The 26,276-nt window shown below is 37.4% G+C and overlaps 2 protein-coding genes across 4 annotated transcripts in view; both read right to left on the bottom strand.

Moving 5' to 3' along the window:
- Positions 1-26,276, bottom strand: part of onecut (homeobox protein onecut) — a 279,490-nt gene that overhangs the window by 121,030 nt on the left and 132,184 nt on the right. The gene's annotated exons all lie outside the window — the stretch shown is intronic.
- Positions 7,110-8,756, bottom strand: LOC108382291 (uncharacterized). 2 transcript variants are annotated; one of them, XM_017638686.1, is made up of 2 exons: positions 8,715-8,756; positions 7,110-8,586 (listed from the first exon to the last, which is right to left on the bottom strand). In XM_017638686.1, exon 2 carries the CDS (start codon positions 8,578-8,580, stop codon positions 7,603-7,605), a length of 978 nt encoding a protein of 325 aa, XP_017494175.1. In that variant the 5' UTR covers positions 8,581-8,586; positions 8,715-8,756; the 3' UTR covers positions 7,110-7,602. The 2 variants fall into 2 exon arrangements, with proteins under 2 accessions (XP_017494175.1, XP_017494168.1); XM_017638679.1 differs by having other exon boundaries at positions 7,110-8,478; positions 8,607-8,726.

The raw sequence follows: 26,276 nt of genomic DNA, 5'->3' as shown, positions 1-26,276 counted from the left end.
ATTCTAAAATCCAATTGATCGTTTCTAAAATCCATTTGACTATTCTAAAATCCATATGGCGCTTTCTAAAATTCAGTAGACTATTCTAAAATCCAATTTACGCTTTCTAAAATACAATTGACTATTCTAAAATCCAATTGACGCCTTCCAAAATCCAACTGGAAATGGTGTAGTAAATTTATCTCTCTAAAATATTCTTTAGTAGGGTTGCCCCCTGTTTAAAATTTTTAATTCAATCATAAAAAATTAGTGACATATTACAATATAGGTGCCATACAAAGGGTTTAAGGAAAATTTTCTGTCGAAAATGTTTTTGTGGCCCAATATTTCACTATCACAAGATTTGGTTACAAATTTAGACCAAATTTTGGGCAAATGCTCAATCGTCTGACTCTGTGTTCAGAAAAATTACAATATCAGATGAAAGCTGTTTAGAAATTCCATGACAAAAACTTACCATTCTTGTTACCAATTTTTCAATATATTCGAAAATCAATCGCTGCGCCTTCAAGGTATTTTTGTGTTGTTACTCCATCCCAAAACTCTTATAGCCTCATTCATAAAAAATAAAACAGATTTGAAGAGCTTTATAAAATGCTATTTATAAAGCATTTAAAGTCTTCTTTACAGTTTATGATTTGGGCCGTTAGCTAATATATCTGCGAAAGTCCATACACAGGTATGTATTTATAAAGTAGGAAAAATATCGTCTTTCTCCTGGAAATTTAATTTATAATCTTATTAGGATCTCCGACTATCTCTCATCGAGTACACTTCTGCCTAAGGCTGCTCTAAATGCCGTGCTATCTTTTATTATCTTTCCTCCGTACGAAATACCTCGCAGTTTACTTTGCTCCCGTTTTTCTTTCTTCTCAAATCAAATCCGGGCGATTAGTGATAAGATAAACGGAAATAAGGTCAATTGACTATATTTCCCACCCTTTTCAAAAGCGAAATAAAATCCATTGACATTATTGCTCTTTCAAACATTAAATTTGCTTAGCTTCGTGGCCACCTGCGACCGCGTTCTCGCCCGCGTCACACCACGTCACGCTACGCCGCGTGATGCAGATAGAGGGTATTAATGAATTTAAGCCCTCGATATTTCACATTTTTATATTTGTAAGTTATTGGAAGATTTTTGCTGTGTTTTGGCAACAACTTGTCTGCAGTAAAAAAGCCTATAATTTGTCTCAAAAGTGTGCAAAAACCAATCAATTAACTTACATGATCTCGGTTCCGATATTAAATAATCAATAATAATTAATACTCGCATTTTGGCACATTGTTGGTTTCTTTTCCACCTTAGACATTCCGAATTCGTTCAAAATATGCTAATTTAACACCCTGAGGATTTGGCAATAACCTTTTTCATCTATTAAAAAACAACACTTACGGGGCAATGCTTATTGTAAGAACATTCTTTTCTATGAATCGACATACTTTAAGCGTTGTTGACGCTATTTCCATTTGAATGAGGACCTAATTTCGCTTTTGAAAAGGTAATAAGGTCAATTGACTTTATTTCAGACCATGATGTGAAATAAAGTCAATTGACCTTATTTCCGTTGATCTGGATAACTGTCACCCAAATCCAGCTTGTATAGAAGTGTTGTGCCGTGAAAATTAAAGGCGGTCGCCCGCCTCTTTCGGGGAATCGGCTTAGGGAACTTGACGAAGTGTCCCTGAGTGGCCCCTCTCGCAAACGTGGAAAAACAAATACCAATATTACTAGTGAAATATGAAAAAATTAAAATCAAAAAACCCCATAATTGTTCCTCATTAAATTTGCTGGCGAAAGAATCCACAATCAGAATTTAAATAGTCCGAGCTATCGATAGTTTCCGAAACGATTACCCAAAACCATCGATAGTTTTTCGATAGTATCGGTTTAATATAAGAAAGGAGCTCCACAACAGTCGTTTGCGGTGTTTTAGGCCTTCAGCACTTTATTCAGCTAATGAGGGTTGGGGCACTGCTCTAGTAACTAGGGCTACTTAAAATAGGCTCCGAAATTTGATTGATCAATGAATTTGAATAAAATTATCATAAATGAATCATTAACTTCTTTGAGACACATTTCAAGGTGTCTTCAAAATAAGGCATATGTTTGTGATATTGGATTTATTTTAAAATAGAATTAAATTTAATTGATTTTAACTTTAGTTTGTTTTGTAAAAATATTTATTTATCCACTGTGTTTGGTTTAAGTGACGTCCTGCGATCATTTATTATTAAGCCAGCGAGACTGGGATGCACAGATACTTTTTTGATATACCGGGTAGCGAATTCATTTGATTTGGTACGAAAAAGTACATAAATAAGTTCAATTAAATATAATTTTCCTAATTAAACAACTTATTTTCCAATATTGCAATGTGTTTATATCCGGATCAACGTTAAGCTGTTAAAGATTTTGTGCATTGGTAATAATTGCATCCACATTAGCTGATCGAGTTTTTGTTGCAAATTCTTTGAGCTAAGAAGCCAAACAGTTGATTTGATACATAGTTGCTTTATCTGCCAAACAAACCGTGTTTGAATTTGCATCTTCAAGAGAATCGAAAGTCTTATTTTTGTTGTGAATCCCGTATAATTGATTTAGTTTTCAACAAGATGTGAGAGGCATCTAATAAAGTTCATATTTAAACGAGTAACTGTTATGGATTGATCGGAAAGACGCTTTAATGTGTATAAAATCAATTAATTGCTAGACAAGGGAGAGAAAATTAGAACTATCGTCAGACGGAAACCATCGATAGTCGTTTCGATGGTATCGTTAGTTTGCCAGCCCTAGTGTTCATTTGTGGTCACCCTACTTGATAAGTTGAACTTCGCCAAAGGCATTGTCTATGATCGAAGCTTACTTTCTAGTGTAGCCAAAACATCGATGCTTGGAACTACCGAATTTTCGACGTTTTCGCCAATAAAACATTGATAGTATCGTTACTATCGGGTTTTCTTGGGAATTATAACTTTTTGTTTAACGTTGAAATCTTGATCAATTAACAAAATTGGACGACGAACCATTTCTTTAAATGAAATTAATTGCTGCTATATGTATGTATGTAGATAAGTATGCATATACTAAACGCGAGAAAACAAAATTTTGCTTGCATAGTCTTCTGTTCTCTTTTCACTACAAGTTGAATTATTTTAATATCTATGGCAAAATTTTATACAGACAAGACTAAACATTAGAAAATAAATAAAATAAAAAAAAACTTTTTTAATAAACCACGCTTTTATAAAGGTGACAGGTAACAAGATCGACGGAAATAAGGTCAATTGACTTTATTTCCCACCCTGGCGCGCCGCGGCGTAGCGTGACGTGGTGTGCGCGCGTGCAGTGGCGCGCGGACGCGGGCCGCCGCGAAGCTATAAGCAATAATGTCAATGGATTTTATTTCGCTTTTAAAAAGGTAATTATGTCAATTGACTTTATTTCACACCAGGGTGGCAAATAAAGTCAATTGACCTTATTTCCGTTGATCTTATTACTTGTCACCTTTTATAAATGGACTAAAAATTAGAAAATGTTATATCTCAGTCCCATAGATTTTTTTTATAACTTTTAATTTTGAAATTTTGGCAAAAGTCATTATAAACAATGACAGTGGCGTAGCCTGGGGGGGCCTTTGGGGGGATAGAACCCCCCTTCGTCAGTGAAATGAAACTTTTTATTTTTGAATTAATAACACAGTACTATCTTATTCTTCCGATTTATATTTTTTTAATTCAGGCTGATGACAAATTATCTTTTAATGAATATATAAAACTATCGGTTGGTGGATTATGTATTTGAATATTTGCGAAATACACTAGCCCATTTTGCTTAGTTCCCCACAGTGTTGGGAAATAAAATTATTCCTTCAGTACGAAATCNTTCAGACTGATGACAAATTATCTTTTAATGAATATATAAAATTATCGGTTGGTGGATTATGTATTTGAATATTTGCGAAATACACTAGCCCATTTTGCTTAGTTCCCCACAGTGTTGGGAAATAAAATTATTCCTTCAGTACGAAATCAATAAAAAAACTGTACTTTTTGACTGTAAATTGTATCGACTTTTTAATTTTCTCATATGCATGCATGCATACATAGATTCCCTTCAAGACCAATGATTTGATGGTGTTCACGGGAAATTTTATGTAGGTACATTTACATATTTTACACTTTTAACATAAATGACAAGGCAGATATTTTAAAATACACTTCTTAACAAACAAATTTTTTTAAGTTATTATGAATGGATAAAAGAGACATCTTCTTTGAATTCAGTAATAAAACTTGAAATTTACATGTTAACTAGATTCGCCATTTATCTTAAAATTATATAATTTTAATTATTTGTTTATAAAAATGCAGTTTACACTTTAACAAAACCCGTATAAATCCGAAGTTTAATCTTTGCGCAACATTAAAAAAATCAACAAACTTTCGTAAAACTTTTTAATTAGATTTCCTAGAAATGCATATTTTGAGTATGCTGTTTTGTAGCCCGATCAATTCAAATAAAGCGCAAGCTGCGTCTTATCGTTGATTTTTAATATTTTTTTTTTTTTATGAAGGCGTTGCTCATTTTCTTCATTAAAAAAATCGTCGAACATACTTAGATAATATGGAAGAAAATTACCGACATCGTCAAAAATATGCCATACATCAACTGTTCATCAGGCGAGTCTGGAGTGCAAGCGCAGATTCTGGCTCAGACCGCGAATTTGTAGCAATAGTCCAGTTTCACGCTCGCACCGATGTATTTGGTAATAAAGAAAGAACACGGTGAAAGTTGGTATTAGAGATACACAGATTTCAAATAATTTTATTTGCTTCAATAATAATGTACAAGTATATTTCAGATTACCTTTTAATAAAATTGGTGAAGCGATGAAATGTGGTGGCTGGATGCGTTCTTCTCTGCAGGACACTCGAAAAGTAAGTAAGTAACCCGTTCTTTTATTTCAATTGCGTTAGCCTACCGAACGGTTTTAGGCAAAAAAGGGAAATTTTAACATAGCTAGCAGTATGTAATATTGAATAGCTAACTGTGGTATATTATACTAATGTTAAGCATTAGGGTGGCACAAAAGAAAAAATATTTAGGGCGACGGCCTAAACATGCCGGCCCCCTTGCTATACGCAACGTTCAGAATTTACGTAATCCGGCCACCACGTTCCNTTCCATACTTCATAAAATATCTTACAGCTAATCGCGCTGTGATCCTCGTGAGGTCTGCACTGGTTGTACCTAAATTCTAAATGAAAAGAAAATATTCACAATAAAAAGCGTGGTTTAAAATTCACATGCACTTGTTTATTTAATTTAAATTCAGTTTTAGAGAACGGAAGTAAGTATAAAAAGAGTTTTGTTATTGTGAGAATACTCAGCTGACACCAGATAGTACCCAACCAAAAATTGTGTTTTGTACCAACAGTGGGCCCATGACACCGGATGGAATAGTGCCCAAGAATATCTTTGGGAAAACGTCGGCCCCAAGAATTAATCGGACGGGCGAAGATATATGGGCATTCCCATGGTGGCGCACGTGACAGTCGTACGATTTCAATGTGATACAAAAAAGGAATACCAGTTGTTTTCTTTAACTTTTTTGGGCCATTGTATAGCACGAAATTAGCTCTATATATTTTTTTTTATTTATTTATTTCAGTCTTGGAATACAGATTATTCTTACAGACTACTCAGCTAACACTAATTAAGTGCTACTAAAACTTAAAAATTAAGATAAATTTTAAATACATTAAGTTCACAAGAGCTAAGATTAAATACATCGCTAGTGGTGTAGCGCAGAGAAAAATGTTCGCAGATGAGTAACCAAGGCAGGGCCTGATTGTGAGAAATCAATGTCCAAAGCATTGAAGACTAGGTTAAGTTCAGCACACGTTCTAGAGAGTTGGCACCATAACTGCTTCTAGAGAAACCTAGTTTGAAGAAATCCCAATGGCGGAGGATTCTAGAGGGAATATTAAATGCAATCTTTTCTAGAAGAGAAGGGCAGTCAATTGAGCCAGTTATGATGTTAACTACGAACGTGCACGCTAAAATGGATCTTCTGTTATCCAGTGTTGTAAGGTTGATTAGTTGGCAGCGAGAATAGTATGAAGGTAGTGGCAAAGAAAAATTTAATGAACGGAGAGCAAATTTTATAAAAACTTTTTGAACACGTTCTAATCGTTTAGATAGAATTTTAGTGTAAGGCCTCCAAATAAACTCCAGTCTTGACCTGACTAGTGCACAAAACAGAGTTTTGAGAGTATAAGGGTTCGTAAACGCCTGACAGTTTCGGCGGATAAAAGCTAACATCGAGTATGAGCGCGAAAGGATGTAATCGACATGACTATTGAATGCGAGTTTGGAGTCAAAGACAACACCAAGGTCCTTCATTTGGGTCACAGATTGCAAAACAGAGCCAGAGATAGAATATGATGTATGCAAAGTATTGAGATGTCTACTGTAAGATACATGAAAGCATTTGCTGATATTTAGCGTCAACTGATTTTTGCAGCACCATTCATGAACTCTGTTCAGGTCCGATTGCAGGTTGGCTGAGTCATAAAGGTTTTTGATAGTTGCAAATATTTTAAGGTCATCAGCATAAAGTAGGTAATTAGCAAATTTGAAACAAGAACTGATATCGTTGATGAAAAGCACAAAAAATAGGGGACCGAGAATGCTGCCTTGAGGGACACCCGAGGACGCGATGAACGGTTGTGAGGTTGCATTATCGACTACTACAAAGCAGCGCCTATCAGTTAAGTAGGATTTAACCCAAGACAAAAATGTCGAATGAAATCCAAAAGAGATCAGTTTCAGCAGAAGTAAACGATGTGATACTTTGTCGAAAGCTTTCGAGAAGTCAGTGTAGATGGTATCCACCTGAGCTTTGTTTTCAAAAGCAGATAAGCAGTAATCACTGAAAATAGCCAAGTTTGTGACTGTTGAGCGGTTAGCGACGAACCAATGCTGATTAGTAGAAATTAGGTTTTTAACAGCAAAAGACAGTTTACAGCTTACAACAATCTCAAATAATTTGGAGACAGAAGATAGCTTTGATATCGGTCTGTAGTTGCGGACATCAGTTTTGTTCCCACTTTTAAAGATAGGGGTTACAGACGTTTGTTTCCAGTCGTCCACAAATATGCCCGAGGCCAGAGAGTGATTGAAGATTGCAGTAAGAGGCTCAGCTAAACATAGACAGTTTTTCAACAGAAAAGCCGAGAAACCCTCTACATCGCTTTGTGAAGATGGCTTAAGATCACCAATTCCTTTGATAACGTCCTCGGTTGAAATGGCTAGCGAACCAAAATTCAGCGAAGAGTCACTAGAGGAGCTAGATCCCGTTATATTCGAGTCCATGTCATTGACAAAGTTAGCGCAAAAAAACTCAGCGAATAGGTTTGCCGAGTCAGAGGATGAATTTGCGGAGCGGCCATTGTAGAAAACATTTGTTGGAATTGATGAGCAAGATTTTCGGGAATCAATGAAACGCCAGAAAGATTTGGGATTCGAGATAATATTAGCTTCAAAGTTTAAAATATAATTTCGGTATAAAAATTTGTTCAAACAATTAAATTCTTTTAGAAAGTACCGGAACTTAAGAAGATGCGCTTTGAGGATTTATACAATTTGCTAAATTTGTTTTTTAAATTTTTTAGATGCTTTAAACGCTTCGTATACCACGGTAGTTTGTACACCTTCTTCTTAAGAATAGGGATATACTGTAGGCATAGCTCATAGAGGGTGGTCTTAAAAATACGGTAACAAGAGGCTACATCACTGCCACGGAAAGCATAACTCCAATCTATATTTGATAGGGCATCATTTAAGGAAGAAAAATCACACGCTTTATAGTTAAAATTAATACTGCGATCATCCGGCAATGAATCAAAGTTATAAAACTCCAGCTCAAGAGCGAGAGGCACATGATGCATTACAGCCGGGGAGATGGGAGACATACATTCCGATAACGTGAAGTTTACATTGTCACTGATAAAAACAAGATCCAATAGTCTATTTAGTTGGTTATAAATACAGTTAACTTGCTGTAATCCAATACTTGAAAAGCTATCAACGATATGAATTTCTGTTGGAGAGCTCACGTTTGCAGCTATAAGAGCAGCAGAATCCCCACTTGGAGTCCAATTCAACCGGCTAAAGTTGAAATCACCAAGAACACAAATGTGATTATTACAAACGACATCAGACGCCAATGATACGATGTTATCAGCATGTGCAACGTAAAGGCTTTCAGAGCTATTCGGCGGGATGTATGACGCACATATGTAAAGGATATCGCCGGTGGAGCTGTGAATACAGACGCAAAGCTGATCAAGGAGCGAGTCAGAATTGGTGAGCGTTACTTGTGAAGCTTTGAATCTCCGTTGAGCCGCTATAAGAACACCACCGCCTCTAGAACATCCCGTCTTCTCAGCATCACTGTCTTTGCGAAAAATGTCGAAAAGGTCTGAATCAAAGATTTCGCAATCAAAAAAGCTGTCGTTAAGCCATGATTCCACAAAAACGTATACGTCATATTCCAAATGAGCAGTTAACATGCGAACCTTTGCACATTTAGAAAAATGTCGAAAAGGTCTGAATCAAAGATTTCGCAATCAAAAAAGCTGTCGTTAAGCCATGATTCCACAAAAACGTATACGTCATATTCCAAATGAGCAGTTAACATGCGAACCTTTGCACATTTAGTTCGAATACCAGATATATTTTGGTAGTAGATTTTCAGATTATTATCATTGCAGCTGCGATTTGGGCTAGTGGTTCGCTTCCGAGTTGTCCAGTTTTTGAAAAAAGCGGAACGGTCTTACGTTTATATTAGTCGGCCAGACAGCTGGATTCGCAATTTTGTTGTAGAATGCTGGTGAAACGCCAAATTTAAAGTTAAGGCTACGCAAACTATGGACAGAAGCACTCTTTTTAACCAGCTTGTAGCAAGCCAGGTGTTGACTGTCAACGCCTGACTGATTAGCAGCATATGAAATTATTTTATCTTCAGTCACGGATGGTTTGAACGAAGAGATGCGTAACCACTTCTTTTTAATTACAACCGAAAAATTAAATCAATCGAACTGCTTGGTCCTGAAATATAAGCATTTAAAGAGAGTGTCGTTACGTGACAAAAAACGGAAGTTGATTTTTTCTTTTCTTACAAAATCGCAAAACTCTGCGAATTGTGGATGGCTACTTTATGAAACTTTTTTTAATATGATCTGGAGCAATTCTAGTTATTTTTAGAGTTATTTGAATTAATGCAAATTGTTTCAATTCTCTTTTACAACCCCAAGTGTGAAACGTGACGTGACGTGGCGTCACGTGACATAAATTTCCATCGTTATATTTTTGTTAATATTGCTTTTAAATGAATGTTCAACGCAAATAAAACATGTATTTTATATAGAATATACTTTATATTTTGACTTCAGCGCCAATTCAGGGTAAATTTATTAGAAATCTATGATTTATTATGTTTCAACCACATGCGCCAAATTCGAACCAAATCGGACCATAAATACGGTTTTTCGAAATATCTCGACGTTGGCACCACCTAGGAAGACCATTTTATGCAAACATGATTCTACTTACATAGCCAGTATATATTTTAAAAAGCAGACAAATCGGCCCGTAAATACGTTAGATGTAAACCTTTTATTTTTTTTGTCGTGGTGGACCTTCCGCTGGAAACACCCATATGGAATCTCGGGTCAGCTTATCTTAAGTTAGTGTACGATGAACAAATTGATGCATCGATATTCGCAATAGGGGTCATCTTGCTGAAATTTCGTACGGTAATAGCGTATGTAGTTACCGTCGCTGTCTGCCCGTGCTTTCCACGCATTTTAATAAAGCAGCCTCGCTGCTTATTAACGCTCCTCACATTTAATCGTAGCTCTTGGGCAAGGTCAGCAGCTATTATAGACGTTGTGGTGCACGGATCTATGAGTGCCCGTATCAGATGCAGTCGGCCTCCAGCCTCGACTCTCACTACTGCGGTTGGTGCTATTGGTGTCAGGCTTTGTAATGGCATAACAGCTGATCGCCCTTCTGTCACTCGTTCGGACCGAAATCCGCGCCGAGCGGAGAGGTGGAATGCTCGTGATTCCACTCTCCCGCTGTCAAGTTTCCGACGGCGAGTGCGGTAACGCTGGTTTTGGGTTTTGCGACCTCTCTTATTTTTTGGAGGCTGGAAAGCTGCGGTTTCCAGTCCTTCCTGCTGATCACGCTCATGTTGGAGGTCCGGGCGAAAATGCTTCGTTTCTAGTCCCCTCGACCCATCTGGATGGAAAGCGGTGGTTTCCATTCCGGCGGGGTTTTCTGCGCAGAAAGCATCGGAAAGACTTCACGCAGACGCTCTTCTGGTATTTTTGCCCGAAAGACAGGGCAAAGCCTGAGAGGATGTTTCGAGCCGCAGAGTCGGCATGTTAATGGGTAGCGAACTTTTTCGGCTTCTTTTCGTATCGACGTGAAACGGGTCATTCTCTGAAATGACGTTTACTCATTCTAAATAGGACTTGATGAGGAGTATATTGTAGGGTGGCGAGCAATATTTGTAAATTTTGGCATACAACAAACATAAATACAGTTTGTTTTCATCGCAGTAAAGTAACTTTACGCAATCATTTACGAAAGTGTGCCGGTAGGGACACCCCTTAATGATTGATGATGTTGAAATAGATAACAATAAATAGTTATGTATTATTTGTTGTATATGAAAAGCGTGCTTATTATTGTCACTACTGCAAGCACTTAATGCACTTACGCTATGATCAAGCTCATTTTAGCAGAAGTTTGCGCAGACCTTACACAGGCAATGGCAACTGTAACCACGGTATAAATATTGAATGAGGTAACTTGGTAAAGTATCGGATTTATCTTTTCATGTTATCGATAATAATATCCATTTCCGTGAATGGCCGACTTCATTCACAAAACATACCACGCTACACATGTGTACTATTGTCCCATGAACCAAAAATACAAGATCACGCGGGCAGGAGAGTAGCCCGTTAGAATCGCATTTAGGAAAAAAGTTTAACGATTTTGACCATGAACGAAAGACACAAGATCACGCGGGAAGGAAAGAACGAAAAAAGTTATTTTCTAGCTGCCGAAATCTCGACGCCATCTTTGTTGTAAGAAGTAAACAACGAAGAGAACGGAGAAAACCGCGAAATTGTTGAACGCATGAATACTCATTTTTATTATGCAAATTTTTCTATAAATCATGCCGTTGTGTTAAATTATTCTTTACCTTATGTGTACACACGTTGTCACAGGCGAAAAGAAGAAAATTGCAGTAAAAAGCCACGACCAAGTTGTAAACAATGAAGAAATGTAAACAAACGGCTATTGTCAAAATCGTTAAACTTTTTTCCTAAATGCGATTCTAACGGGCTACTCTCCTGCCCGCGTGATCTTGTATTTTTGGTTCATGGATTTTGACAATAGCCGTTTGTTTACATTTCTTCATTGTTTACAACTTGGTCGTGGCTTTTTACTGCAATTTTCTTCTTTTCGCCTGTGACAACGTGTGTACACATAAGGTAAAGAATAATTTAACACAACGGCATGATTTATAGAAAAATTTGCATAATAAAAATGAGTATTCATGCGTTCAACAATTTCGCGGTTTTCTCCGTTCTCTTCGTTGTTTACTTCTTACAACAAAGATGGCGTCGAGATTTCGGCAGTTAGAAAATAACTTTTTTCGTTTTTTCCTTCCTGCGTGATCTTGTGTCTTTCGTTCATGCTATTGTCCATTTAAATTTATTTGCAATCGCGGTGCGCAAAGAAACGAAAAGAAACACCCGGCTTTCCCAACTCGTTCGTACGAAAGTGGTGCATATTAAAATTCTAAAAGAAACCGGTTTGAAACTGGCATTTTAGCTCCATTTTAAAAAACAAGTAATGGAAATCGTGATTCTATCCAAGTGAAGTGTAAGCGAGCAAAAGCAACTTCTATATTATCGGATAATGTGCCTAATATGTGAAGTGATGTATATATATATATATATACAGTGATAGTGAAGTGGTATTATGCAAAAAAATTTATCGGGAAACGCATGGCTACTATCCGAACAGTGAAACAAGTGGTAAACATTCAGAGATTTCTCCAGCGCTAGCAGTTAAAGTAATGTGTAATGGAATCACATTAAGGACACCGGTAGTGGCCTGTAAACCAGATGGAACCGCGATCGCTTACCTCATCACCACGAAGGTTCAGCAAAGCCGAAGAAATTACATAAGGATGACACACGAATTGAAAATGAGGGTAAGTGTTATTGTATCTGTATATTTGTATGTATGTCCTGAATTAACTTACTCCCTAGATTCGGTTAGAGAAAATTTGGTGATCCACTAACTCACCAGTATGTAGATTCCGTGTATTATTCTTAATGAAAGAAGTATTTAAACTCTGGAAGACGTTAACTTGGTTGATGGCTTCTAATTTCTTGGAATATTGATTGAATAGTCCGTTTAAACTTCACTATTAAAAAAAATCGGCTTATTTCTCTACTTAGGCCGGTAGAACAGTTGACTCCAGATTGTGATCGATGGTTGATTATGTCGCGGGATTTTACGCAACAGTGACTAGCTTGTAACTGATTCTAAGCTGATCGGGCAATCTCTAAGTTCTTGGTGACTAATTCCCTAAATGTTAGGACTGGAGTAAAGAAACTTATCTATGAAGTGATAGTTTATTTAGACAAATTTCTGGCTTCCCGTTTAATACGTAATTTTGAACTAGTCAATTATAGGGATAATGAAGGTACGTTTTAAGCTGTGTATCGTCTTTCTCTGTGTTAATGCCGAAAGTTGCTGGTACAGCTGTCGCCCCACTGGTAAACTATTACAAGTACAGGCTTATCCTTCCATCAATTTTTCCTTCTGCAATCTTTTTTTTTCTTTAACGAAAACATCAAAATATGAACCTCGACTTATCTACTAATTGTTTACTTGCTCGTGTGTCCAAGCGGAAATTAAATTAAGCTAAATGTGTTTGCGATGCGGACTCAGTTTGTAAAGCGATTGTATTTACGCGTAGTGGTTTATACTGAAGAAGTTGTCTCATCAGTCTCCGTGGAATGCGGTGGTAGTAATACTAACTTGACAAGCGGCCTTGTCACCCTGCCCTTCTCGGTCATGATATCCACAACACGTACCCGGTGATCGGAGGCTGGGTGCAAATCGATCACTCTTCCCAGTCTCCACTCATTGGGTGGTAGATTATCTTCTCTTATGACTACCAAATCTCCCACTTTCATATTTGATTTAGGATGCTTCCACTTGATCCGCTTCTGTAATTCTGAAAGGTATTCTGTTTTCCACCTTTTGCAGAAGTGTTGATGTAAGGCCTTCAGCTTCTGCCAGCGGTTGACGATCGACGCAGGGTTTTCATCGACGTCGATCTCTGGTGGAGCTAATAGATGTCCGCCGACTAAAAAATTACCCGGAGTTAAGGGCTCCAGGTCAGATGGTTCATTGGAGGCTGGGCTTAGCGGACGTGAATTTAGACACGACTCAACGCTACACAGGAGCGTACTGAATTCCTCAAACGTGTATTTCGAACTAGACGCCATCTTTTTAAAGTGACCTTTAAAGCTTTTCACACCTGCCTCGCACAGACCACCCATGTGGGGAGCAGCGGCAGGTATGAAATGCCAACTCAGGGTCTGATGGGCATACTTTGATAGTGTATTAGTACGAGCTTCTGCTATCAAGGTTTGAACTCAGTTTTGAGCGCCCGTGATGCTCCAACAAAATTGGTTCCGTTGTCAGAATAATCATTTTTTGGGCATCCTCTTCTGGCTACGAATCTTGAGAATGCAGCCAGAAAAGACGGAGTACTTAGATCACTTGTGGCCTCTAAATGAATGGCCTTAGTAGCGAAGCAATCGAACAAACAGACGTAACCTTTTGATATACGGCATCCGCGCCCCCGGTAACTCTTTATCTCAAACGGCCCAGTGAAATTTACCCCCGTGTTGGTAAAAGCACGACAAAAGGTCGTTCGTTCCTGTGGAAGGATCCCCATTAGCTGACTTTGTGCGCGTTTTTTGTGAATCGTGCAGAATTTACAGTTGTATATAGTGGATCTTATCATCACTTTTACTCTTGGAATCCAATACTGCGTTCGGATGAGGCGCAGCATTAGTTGGTTTTCGCCATGGAGGGAAACTTCATGGATAAATTGGACAACAAGATGCGATAACCTGCAATTGTACGGGAGGATGACGGGATGACGCTCATTATATGCTAGATCGAGGGTTGCGCCCAGGCGACCACCTGTTCTCAATACACCGTCATTATCAAGGAATGGATTAAGAGGGAGTACTTCACTCTTGGGGTCAATGGATCTTCCTGCTTTTAATTCCGCGATTTCCTTGCCGTAATGTTGCTTCTGAGCCATTTTTATCATTCGTGCAGTCGTTGCCCTAATTTCATCGGGTGAAATTAAGCAAGACTCCAGATGACAAGAAGCTTTTGTCTTCGGGTGAGTTCTTTGAGAAAATCTCATAATGTATGATACCCTCAAAACTCTTGGTAGGTTAGAAAATCTGTCCAGAATGTCGGTTGTGTCGTCTGTCAGTGTTGTTGTATGAACGTGCACTCGTTTTTCCTCGATGTTTGTGGTGAAGTCCGCCTCTTGTGTTGGCCATTTTTCCCTACCTTCTTGCAGCCAAGAAGGTCCCTGCCACCACAAAGAGTTGTTGACCAATTCATGCGCCTGTATGCCTCTGCTCGCTAAGTCCGCAGGATTTGTGGCTGAGTAGTCATGAAGCCAGCTGAGATTTCCTACCTTGTCGATGATTTTCGTAGTTCGATGGGCAACAAATGTTGACCAAGAGCATGGAGGCTTTCGTATCCAGGCCAGAACAATTGTCGAATCGGTCCAAAGGTGCAATTTCAAACTACCCATGTCCAGATTGTTTACGACTGATTCGACCATTTCCGCGAGCAATACAGCCCCGCAAAGTTCCAATCGGGGTAGAGAAATCATTTTTACTGGTGCTACTCTGGTTTTTGCAAGTAGCAGACTACTAAGTACCTTGTCTTGTTTTTCCACCCGCAGATATACCGCAGCAGCATAGGCCCTCTCGGATGCATCACAAAATCCCTGTATTTCAATTTTCTCCATTGGCGTGAATTCCACCCATCGGGGTATTCGTATTTTATCGATCTCCTTGTAATTTTTCGTGAATTTTTGCCATCGGTCTAGTATATAGGAACTAACAGTCTCATCCCAGTCTGTGCCCTCCAGCCATATGCTCTGCATTAATATCTTTGCAGTGATAACGATAGGAGCTAGCCATCCAAGTGGATCAAAGAGTTTGGCAATAGCTGAAAGTATTGCTCTCTTTGTCATGTTTTCTTCACTTTCAAATGGCTTTGCAATGAAATAGAAGTGGTCATAATGAGCATTCAATCTTATGCCAAGCGCTTTTGCACTGCTCGTATCCTCAAATTCTAAAAAGTCTTCATGTAAAAGATACGATTTTTGTATACCTTCTAGAATTTTGCTACAGTTCGAAGTCTCCGTAAAGGAAAACCTGCTGACTGTAATACTTGGGATACTTCGTCCCTGGCTCTTATCGCAGAGTCAATTGTATGTCCACCAGCAAGGTCATCATCTACATACATATATTTACGCAAAATATTTGAAGCGAGTGGATACGAGCTTTCAGAGTCCTCCGCTAATTGGAGTAGGGTCCGTATAGCCAGGTAAGGAGCACAGTTCACGCCGAAGGTCACAGTCTTAAGCTCATAAAGACTGATTGGATCATTCGGGCAAGGGCGATATACTATTCGTTGATACTTAGTTTGGTTGGGTTCTAACAGAATTTGTCTATACATCTTCTCAATATCGCTATTGAAGACGTATTTGAAAAGTCGTAGTATTAAAGTGGTCAGGTCAGACTGAAGTACTGGTCCTGGCAGGAGAATGTCATTCAAGCTGATATCATTTGCGGTGGGATACGAGGCGTTAAAAACCACGCGTACTTTTGTTGACGTACTTTCTTCCTTTATCACGGCATGATGAGGTAGATAGTAATTATCTATTGAATGTACCGACTGTACTGTATTGATTTTCGTCATATGGCCCATTGTCTCGTACTCCTTTAACACTCTATTATATTCCCTTTGTAGATCTTCATTTTTTCGAAGTCGTGTCTCGATTTTGTAAAATTGAGAGCACGCTATTTTTAATGAGGACCCTAAATTTATGCTGGGAGGGAATTCCGCTTTAAATGGAAGTGACACGATATATCTTCCCTCTTCATTACGTGATGTTGTATTTTTGTAAAGCTCCTCGCAATGTATTTCTTCTGCTGATAGAACTTTACCTCTCGGAAGATCTTCTAGTTCCCAGAATGAGCTTAACTGTTTATCAAGGGAAACCTCATTGTAGAACGAAACTCGATTATGGTGAGTTGGGCTGTTTGCATCAGTACGACCAGTCAGTATCCAACCGAATACTGTTTCTTGCGCTAAAAGGGTGCTAAGAATGTTCTTTTTAATGCCAGTCAAAATTATTTGGGGATAAATGTCTCCTCCAAGTACAAGATCGATTTGCTCATTAACAAAAAATCGTTTGTCTGCCAAAACCAGGTCGGGAATGGCTTGCTGTGTAAGTGCGCTAACGTTATATGTATGCAAATTCCCGGTGAGATTTGGAAGAACTAGCACCAGGGCATCAATAGAAATAAGTGGGTCAATCGGTGCCCGCAATTGGATAGAACACGCTTCCTTTACCTGCGCCGAAACCGAATTATTGATACCCGAAACTTGTGCAAGCATCTTCTTTGTTGGCAGGTTGATTCTGCGTCTGAGCCCCTCCGTAATGAAGGAACGCTCTAGCCGAAAAGTTTGTGCCATTGAAATGAATATTTACTCGAGCTGTCCCAAGTAAAACGCCTTTGTTGGTGTTAGCGTGATGTGACTGCACGTTTTTGACTGCTTTGCATTTCCCATTGACGCTTGATTACGCATTTGAGCTTGCCTGGAAGTTGATGGTAAGTTGTTTACCAGATCTACCGTATTTTCCTTTGTAGATGATTTAGCCGGCGTTGTCTGTATGTGAAGTAGGGTGTGATGTCGAGAGTGGCAATTGGCGCAATTATAGGAGCTTGTGCACTTCGACACCGTATGCCCGAATGATAGACAATTGAAACAACTATTGTTCTTTTTAACAAAGGAGACTCTATCATCTATGGAGATCTTCAGGAATTTGGGACACATATGGATTCTGTGGTCATTGCTTTGGCATATTTTGCATGAATATCTGGTCACACTAGCTTGAAAAGTGCCAAGTTTTTTTTGTGACGGTTCAGAGGAATGCTTGTGGCTTTGCATCTTTTGGGTTTTTGAAGCTTTTTCCTCTTAAACCTGAGACGGATTCTAAAGTTTGGAATCGACTTGACAGAAATTGGTTCATATCGGCCCACTTTGAAATGTCCGTTTTATTTTGCACCGACTGTTCCCATAGTGAAAGGGTCTCCTCTGGTAATTTTGTAGAGCACAGGTATGAATAATTGGATCCCACGTTGAAATGTCAATCTTATGACTCTCTAAGGAAGATATGCAGTTATTTATATCCCTTTGTAATCTCTTAATTGCGTTCCCGCATTCAGTTTCCACTGCCTGTAGATTGAAGAGGATCTTCAACTGCGTGTTAACTAGGATCCTTTTATTTTCATACCTATCACATAAATTCTTCCAGGCTACATTAAAGCCCTCATTTGTCAGGTCGCACTTTTTTTACAATTTCTCTGGCTTCACCCTGCGTTTTCTGGCTAAGATAGTAAAGCTTCTGAATTGGTGTAAGCCGTTTGTTCATTATGTAAATGGCCGTGAACATGTCACGAAAAGTTGGCCATGATAAATAATCGCCTTTGAATACATCTATATCACAAGGCGGAAGATGTAAATTATTCTGCGCGCCTGACATGTCTTCATCTTCCTTTTCTGACTTTTCTAATTTTTCAGATAAATCATTTATTTTCGACATACATCACACAAAGGCTGCGTAGCACGTCTTACCTTTCTTGCGTATTGCACTCAGATCTTTAGCACTAATTGATTCATTAGCCAAAAACTGCTTTGGCTTTCTCCCACATGGCCTTTAGCTCGTCTTGCTCGTCAGCGAATGTTTGCTGTGGTCACTTGCGGGTGTGCTGAGAAATTCGATGTCAAAGTCTATGACTGAATCTGCCAAGCGGTTGTAAGTTTCAATATTTGAACTTGTGTATATGCTTATGTAAGCCTTCAAAGAATATTAGCAATGTATTTCGATCAGAAAAAGCAACTCAAAGAAAACACTCACGAACGTGAATGACACTGTCGAAACTACCACCAAATAGCCACCCAATTTGTATTAAAACTTGAAGTATGCCTCCCAAATTTCACAATTTTGCAAATAAAGGGTGCGTAAGCATTAACTTGTATATATGTATGTATGTACAGAATGTATAAACGTTTTATTGTTAATATATATGTGTGTATATGTACATATATCTCTTGTTCTCGCTGTTATTAAATATTGGTCGCCACCCGCTAATTAAAATTCGAACAATATGTGTAATTTTCAAAAACCCTTACGTATGTGGACACAAATATCTTTTATTTTATTAATAATTAATGCTTAGCGAGCGATTTTGTGAAGAAACAGGACGAAAAAATGCACGTTTGAGGTTATGCCTCTGCTACCATACGAATTGATATGGTGTATGCATGGATGTATGTGTAGCGAATGTTAACACTTTGTATCTCTTAGGCGGAACTCAGAAAAGTGCACTAAAACCAAACTTTGAATGTTCCAATGAATTTAATGTAAAACACAAATTGGCAAGAGTGTTATTAAGTTAATGTGAGAATTACTTTCTCTTACCGAAACTGATTGTGCACAAGGACTTTTCGCGCGCTTTTCCTTTTTGAGGTTAGATACTGTGCCTGTTTGCGAACAGGCAGAATTTTCAGTGGACTGTAATTCTGTCTTTGAGTATTCAGTACCTCTTTTCACAATATCACTCGCGGAAATTTTGCTTTTGACTTTTATATGTATATTTGAAACTTTATTTGTTCGACACCAAAAAAAAAGGATCAAGTGCTGTGATACAGGCATTGGCAAAGGGTGCTGTTTTTGTGACTTTAAGCCTACTCACGTTAAAAACGGAGGATGAACGAACACCACCGCAAAGCGTGCTGTCTTGCAACTACAGCCACCACAAGTGAACGATGCTTATAACAGCTCATACTGATATTGACTTCGGCAAATCTGTACTCCGAATGATCGTGCACGAAACTGAGCAGTTATAAGCATCGTTCACTTGTGGTGGCTGTATTTGCAAGACAGCACGCAATGCGCTCGTGTTCAGTCATCCTCTAATTTCGTTTGGGTATCGATACTACTAAGCCAACGCCGCTGCTCAGTCATACAAAGCAGCGGTATTGAATGAGTATGAACAGTTGACGATCAACCATTGCCAATCCCTGCTGTGATACTTTCAAACCACGTACCTTACATGTGATATTTGCTGTGTAATGAAGTTGATTTTGTATGTATGTATTTTGTAGCGACCGTGTGCTAATGGCTTCTGTGCTCAATCGCAGGTTGATCTTGGCGGATAAAGACAAGTAACCAATCTATCTGGTGGATTCTCTCTTAGCTGTTAGTGGACTAGCGTTGTCGCTCGAAACTTGGTTTATTTTGCTGGCGGAAAAACAGATTAGATGAACTCACGGCTCGAAGGACCATGTTCATCGGGCGAGTCTGGAGTACAAGCGCAGATTCTGGCTCAGACCGCGAATTTGTGGCAATAGTCCAGTTTTACGCTCGCACCGATGTATTTGGTAATAAAGAAAGAACACGGTGAAAGTTGGTATACACAGATTTCAAATAAGTTTATTTGCTTCAATAATAATGTACAAGTATATTTCAGATTACCTTTTAATAAAATTGGTGAAGCGATGAAATGTGGTGGCTGGATGCGTTCTTCTCTGCAGGACACTCGAAAAGTAAGTAAGTAACCCGTTCTTTTATTTCAATTGCGTTAGCCTACCGAACAGTTTTAGGCAAAAAACGGAAATTTTAACATAGCTAGCGGTAGCTAATATTGAATAGCTAACTGTGGTATATTATACTAATGTTAAGCATTAGGGTGGCACAAAAGAAAAAATATTTAGGGCGACGGCCTAAACATCAACTGTAAATCACAGCTACTTTAAATTTGCACTTTATTAGACTAAAATTGAATGAGCTAAAAAACTGCAAAATATTGAGAGATAAAATTGAAATAGAAAGTTCGAAATTTTTACGAAACTTTGTCGATTTTTTTAAAGTTGTTCAAAGATTCAACTTATTTTCATTTAGTGTTTGTTAAGGAATAAACTATATTTTTATAAACAAATAATTTAAATTAAAATATAATAAAATAAATAGTCAAATCTAGTCACTATGTGAGTGTCGTAAAGTTATGATATTTAAGAACATCTCTTTCTTAATTAACGATGACACTGTTTCTGTATGAAGCTGATTTCGACATTTTGTTTTAATAAAATTTAGTATCGAAACTATTCTTTCAAAACTTGCCTAGGAATGTAATATAATGGTTCGTTCAAAACCTTTTTTCAAAACTTATAAAGGCAAAAACGAGAAGACGAAGACAAAAAGAGAATAAACAAATTTCCCGCAGTGAATTTTCAGATTTTTAAAACGGTATAGTAATTTAATTTTTAAATTTAAATAAAGCGTGAAGACCCCATGGAATAAACGAGTAGATAAAAAATATATAACGGTAAAACTGGCACATACATAAATATATGAAAGAATGCACTCAGGCGACCCCTCTAGCCATTGTGTGTCACAGATTAAGTTATCGATGGAAATTTTATTTTCGATCTCAAATTTGTAGTTTCTCTGTAGAAATTTTAGGTCTATGTTATGTAGTTTGACTACTGTCAATTAAATCTAATGCTTTGTATTGCATGCGTTCCACGTTTTTCGTTTTCAATCTCATAAATTGTTTATAATGAATTTTGCTAAAATTTCAAAATCAAAAGTTATCAAAACAAATTCTATGGGACTGAGATATATTATTTTCTAATTTTTGGATATTTATAAAAGCGTGGTATATTAAAAAGTTTTGTTTTATTTAATTTAATTATTTAGTCTTAATTTTACCTATTAAAGATCGAACGGCATTGACAAAATCAATTTTTAAAGTAATAGCTTTAATACTTATTCGTACACTTTAACGTTAAAACTCAGCTGAACTTTATATCTTCTAAAAACATCTATAGTAAAACCATCGATGTTTTTAAAAGATTCGTACACTCTAACGTTAAAATTCAGCTAAACTGTATGTTTTCTAAAAACATCTACAGTAAAAACATTAATGTTTAAAAAAGATTCGTACACTCTAACGTTAAAATTCAGCTAAGCTGTATATCTTTTAAAAATATCTATAGTAAAAACATTGATGTATAAAAAAGAAAATTAAAACCTCGATGCTATCGATAGTGCTCTGATGTTTTTGCGGTTCTGGTATAGGGCTGCCATACCTCCCCGTTTCCAGGGACATGCCCCTGTTTCGGACCCTTTTTCCCCGTGTCCCCGTTTAAAACCAAAATGTCCCCGTTAAATGCTTGGGACAACAATATATAATTGTTTTTTTAATTTTAAATGGTGAGCGGAAAATTGTTTAGCCTATCGGATTGGAAAGTGAAAAGTGAACACTTTGAGCGAAAATAAAACTCATGATAACGCTGCGATTACATAAGACAATTTGATTCAATTTAATTGTCAAATTTTTCTGCAAAGTAGGCGTCGAGAGAATACACTTTGCAGCAACCGCCGCACAGTGCATACTTTCGGCGATTTAGGGGAAGGAAAATCGATATGCAAAGTTGGTAAGAAAAATAATCCATCAATTAAACCGGCACACAAAAAAAAATTAGTGTGATGTGCATTTGACCGGACCTACCTATGCTTATGTATTTCGACTCGCAGAATCCGAGTTTGAAGTCAGTTTTGCCAATATACCTCCTAGACTTCAAAAAACCGTAAAAAATAACGAAAATTGACAATAAAAAACGGTTTTTTGAAGTTTGAAGTTTTTAACAGGAGAAATCATAATGATATCCGATGAGTGTTATGCGGAAGTAAGTTATTTAAAATCGTTTATTGAAAAATGTACATTAAAGTGGAAAGAAATGCCGCCCTTAGACAAATGGAGCTTATTTTTTAAAGATACTATTGAACACGAACGAAAAGCAAACTTGCTAAAATTTTTGCAGCGCATATGTGCAATCCTTTCCCACAATGCGGATGTTGAGCTAGTCTTATTTCATCACAATATTCTAAAGCAAAGATTGGCAAACTCACACTATCACACACATGCGCTTGTGTGCGAAGCAGCGAAGTCTTGTTCAATAGACAGTGCTCGGACTCCACCACATTTGTGAAAGAGATTTCCCTTTTTTTGCTAAATTACATGTCTACTACATCTACCACCGTAATTTAACAAACTACTACATTTAGATTTTTTTTTTTAATTGCTCATTGCGCGTTGAATACAATTTTGGTGTTAAATATTGAACCGGTAGTCGAAGTAGAGCAGCTGATTTCTTTTTTTCACGTGGGGCCCCTAAAGTGTCAAATCTTTTTGATTTATTTTAACAAAAATTATAAATTGTCAAAATCTGATTGCATGCTAAACCCTTTTTTATACAAAAGAAGCGATTGAAAATCAGTTTTTTGCACGTCCGCCTAACTCAGGAGCCCAAACGCTGATCACTGGGCCTTGCACAGGATTGATCGATGGATGCAAACAAATTTACCAAGAAAGAAAGTTGCAGCAATTTTTATTTTTCTAATTCAAAATTGTATTGTTTAAATTTGTATTTCACATGGCGCACTTTATCTTAAAAAATCTTAATAACTTTTTGACGCTTTAGATATCAGAAGCAACATCAAAATAAACGTAAATGTTGTTTTTGCTTTAATACTACTACCTGTTTAATGTGCCTTATTTAACGCAAAATTTCCGAACTCAATTAAAACAACTGATTTTATATGATTTTATATGCTTTGCCGAAGTACCAGCGAAGCATCAGTCAATCATCAATTATCGTAATATGCACGAAGACGATGATAGTATACATGTGTCGACGTCGCAGCAAGCAGCGTTTTCAAGCCCGATTAAATGTGTTTGGAAATTCAAAAAATGCCCATCTCTGGTCTAAAAAGAGAAACTCGCTTTACATTGGCTCTGTGGAAAGCAGCGTTGCCGAATTCGCGATTTCATTGTCATTTTGACGTTTTCGTTGGCTCAATGACTTTTTGACGATTTGTCCCCCCGTAATGACGATTTTTTTTTAGTTTTTCCACCTAATTACATATGTATGTATGTAACCCCCATATTATGAACGCTTGCATTCTGTTATCCCTATTACAACCGATGTTCGTCGTAGCAAATCCGATAGTTAGCGTAACTGAGGTCGGTGTTATGGTCTGATAATGCATACTTCGCATAACTTCGCACAACTTCGCATAAACTTCAAACTCTATTTTCGTATGTACTTTGTATCTAATTTGTATGTATTCCATTACCCAGAAATTAGCAGAACTTTTAAAAACTTAGCGATCTGTTGAGCTTAGATTTTACTTTACATTTTCTTAAGTTAAATTTTTATTGGACTGGTACAAATGGTTGTGCGAATTTATGCGAAGTATGCATAATCAGACCCTTATACAGACAAACTTTTGTTTGCCAAATTAAATGGCGGCTGCTTAGTTTGCTCGGAGGTTGTTATGTCGAGTTTGGCACAGGGGTGCACGTTCATTATGATTTTCATGGATATTGCCAATACGAAATGAAAATTTCAGATATACATAACGTGCGCAATTAATATATTTTTTATGATATCGTATAGGCAATTAACTGTGCCCTAATCTTTGAAGTTCCTAGNGCTCGGAGGTTGTTATGTCGAGTTTGGCACAGGGGTGCACGTTCATTATGATTTTCATGGATATTGCCAATACGAAATGAAAATTTCAGATATACATAACGTGCGCAATTAATATATTTTTTATGATATCGTATAGGCAATTAACTGTGCCCTAATCTTTGAAGTTCCTAGAGCATAAATTCAGTTATCTGGCTTTCGGTATCACGGCAATTTTTGTGTATAACAACAATTATCTAAAAATTTTTGTATATGACAACACCGAATTTCCTGCAGTTTGAACAAACAAAATTAGTTTGCTGTGAGAGTCGCCAAACTCGCTCTCTCCGAGTTTGCTGCAACAACAATTGCACGCATTTTGCCAAACAAAATTTCTGCATAATGCTAGAAATACAATACCGGCGAACGGCAAACTTCGCCGAATTGGGCGATGCTGTCGTTCACCGTTCGCCCAGCTATTTCGCCTACTTAAACAGAATTAGAGCGGTAGCGAAAACAGCTGATCCCATTTGGTCGCCTTTATAATTTGGGTGACCATATTTAGAAAAAACTAAACCATATTTAGAAATGAGGAAATGATAACAAATATAAATGTAAAACAAAGAAAGATTATTATAAATAATTTGTTTCAAGCCAGATTTAACGAATCCACAACTATATTTTTCAAACAACAAAAAAAAATCGTGTTTAGGTTGTTTTCTTTTAAAACTTTGAAAGCAAAAAACAAATATGGCCACCTTTGGCACGCACTGCTGTCATCGCCCAGCAGGCGATAGAAATAAATCTATCGCCATGAAACGCCGCCAAGCGAGCTTTGCATTTCGCTTTGGCTGTGTTCAATTTCATATGCTTGCGGGTGTTCTAATTTTGACAGCGCGAATTTCGCTGTGGTGAGTTCGCCGTTCGCCGGCATTGTATTTCAGCTATAACACCGACCTTATATGTGTTAGTTAACGATAAAAAGTGGACAAAAACCACAGCCATTCAAAGTAATACATCTGTCGGGCGTATGAAAAGAATAATACGAAAAATAATTTCTACGATACGCTTGCATGCGGTTATCGTCTATCGTATGGAAATTCATAATAGGGGGGTATGTATGTAAACAACTTTTAAAGGAAAACGTAGTCCAAAATACACCATGCATTTATCTACTTTTGTTCCACAATCGTGCTTTTAGTTATATTAAATTTGTTCTAGAATTGTAACCAAATCGTTAATTTGCACTGTTGACACTGATTTGAAAGATACAGAAAAATAGCAGAGGGAATTTGTTCATTCAAGATAATCTATCAGTTAATAAATGCTAATATTACACTTTAAAACTGGATCAAAATCTTCAAAAACTTCAAGCCAGTGGAGTTGAACAATTTAAAAGCAGTTATGTTTTAAAGTGTAATTTAATAATGTCGTTAACAACTACAAATCCACTTTTATTAATCCATATGCAATTTCCCTTTGGTTTTGAAATGTGGTCATATTTATTGTATGTAATCTTGTTTATATTTTTTATTTTGTTAAAAAAGTATAATAAACAAAAATTTGACGCTTTTTTGGCCGAAATGACGATTTTTTCTGGGTATAATGACGATTTTTCAGCAAAAGCTTTCGGCAACGCTGGTGGAAAGTATCGTGCAGTGCAAGTTCAACTTTAACCCTAGAATACCAACGTTCGCCTGTGAGGCGGAACGAATTCGGTTTCCGCGCGATATTTCAGGAACGCTTTTAATGATCATAGTAAACGTTCGCGCCAACTCAGCTTAGCGCTGTATGAGGCTGTGAGCAAACGCACATTGTACAGTGGCCTTGCGCGGCTGAGTTCCACGCCCTCTTGACGCCTGACAGGCGAACGTTAGTAGTAAAGGTAATTTTGTTTGCTGTACTTATTTCAGTTTTTAACATGTTTGTTGGCTATTTTCTGTTTTGAACTTAATTATTTTTTTTTACTTTTCGAGAGGGGTTCCTATGAAGAACAAGTTCTAAAATGGTTGGAAGAAATATCGTTGAATGGAACCGATAGTGAGAACTATTTGGAAGAAGATTTCAGTGAATGCGCCTTATGAATAAAAACTAAGCAGTTGCTATTTCTTAAGGATCTGAAATTTTAAGAAAAAAAGCATTGCTTAGTTTTTATTCATAAGGCCCAATGTGATACAAAAAAGTCGATTTTTTTTTAAGTACAGGTCCTTTTAAATGTGAAAGTAAATACGAATACCTTTAAGATAATTTATGGATTGTTTGAGTGCGTTCGCTCTTAAATGGTTTTTTTTTT

This window comes from Rhagoletis zephyria, unplaced genomic scaffold, assembly GCF_001687245.7.
Source record: "Rhagoletis zephyria isolate East Lansing unplaced genomic scaffold, Rhagoletis_zephyria_1.1 Rzeph_scaffold_00145, whole genome shotgun sequence".
Classification (NCBI taxonomy): Eukaryota; Metazoa; Arthropoda; class Insecta; order Diptera; family Tephritidae; genus Rhagoletis; species Rhagoletis zephyria.
Note: the sequence above shows the minus strand (reverse complement) of the source record. Positions and strands in the feature narration are given on the sequence as shown.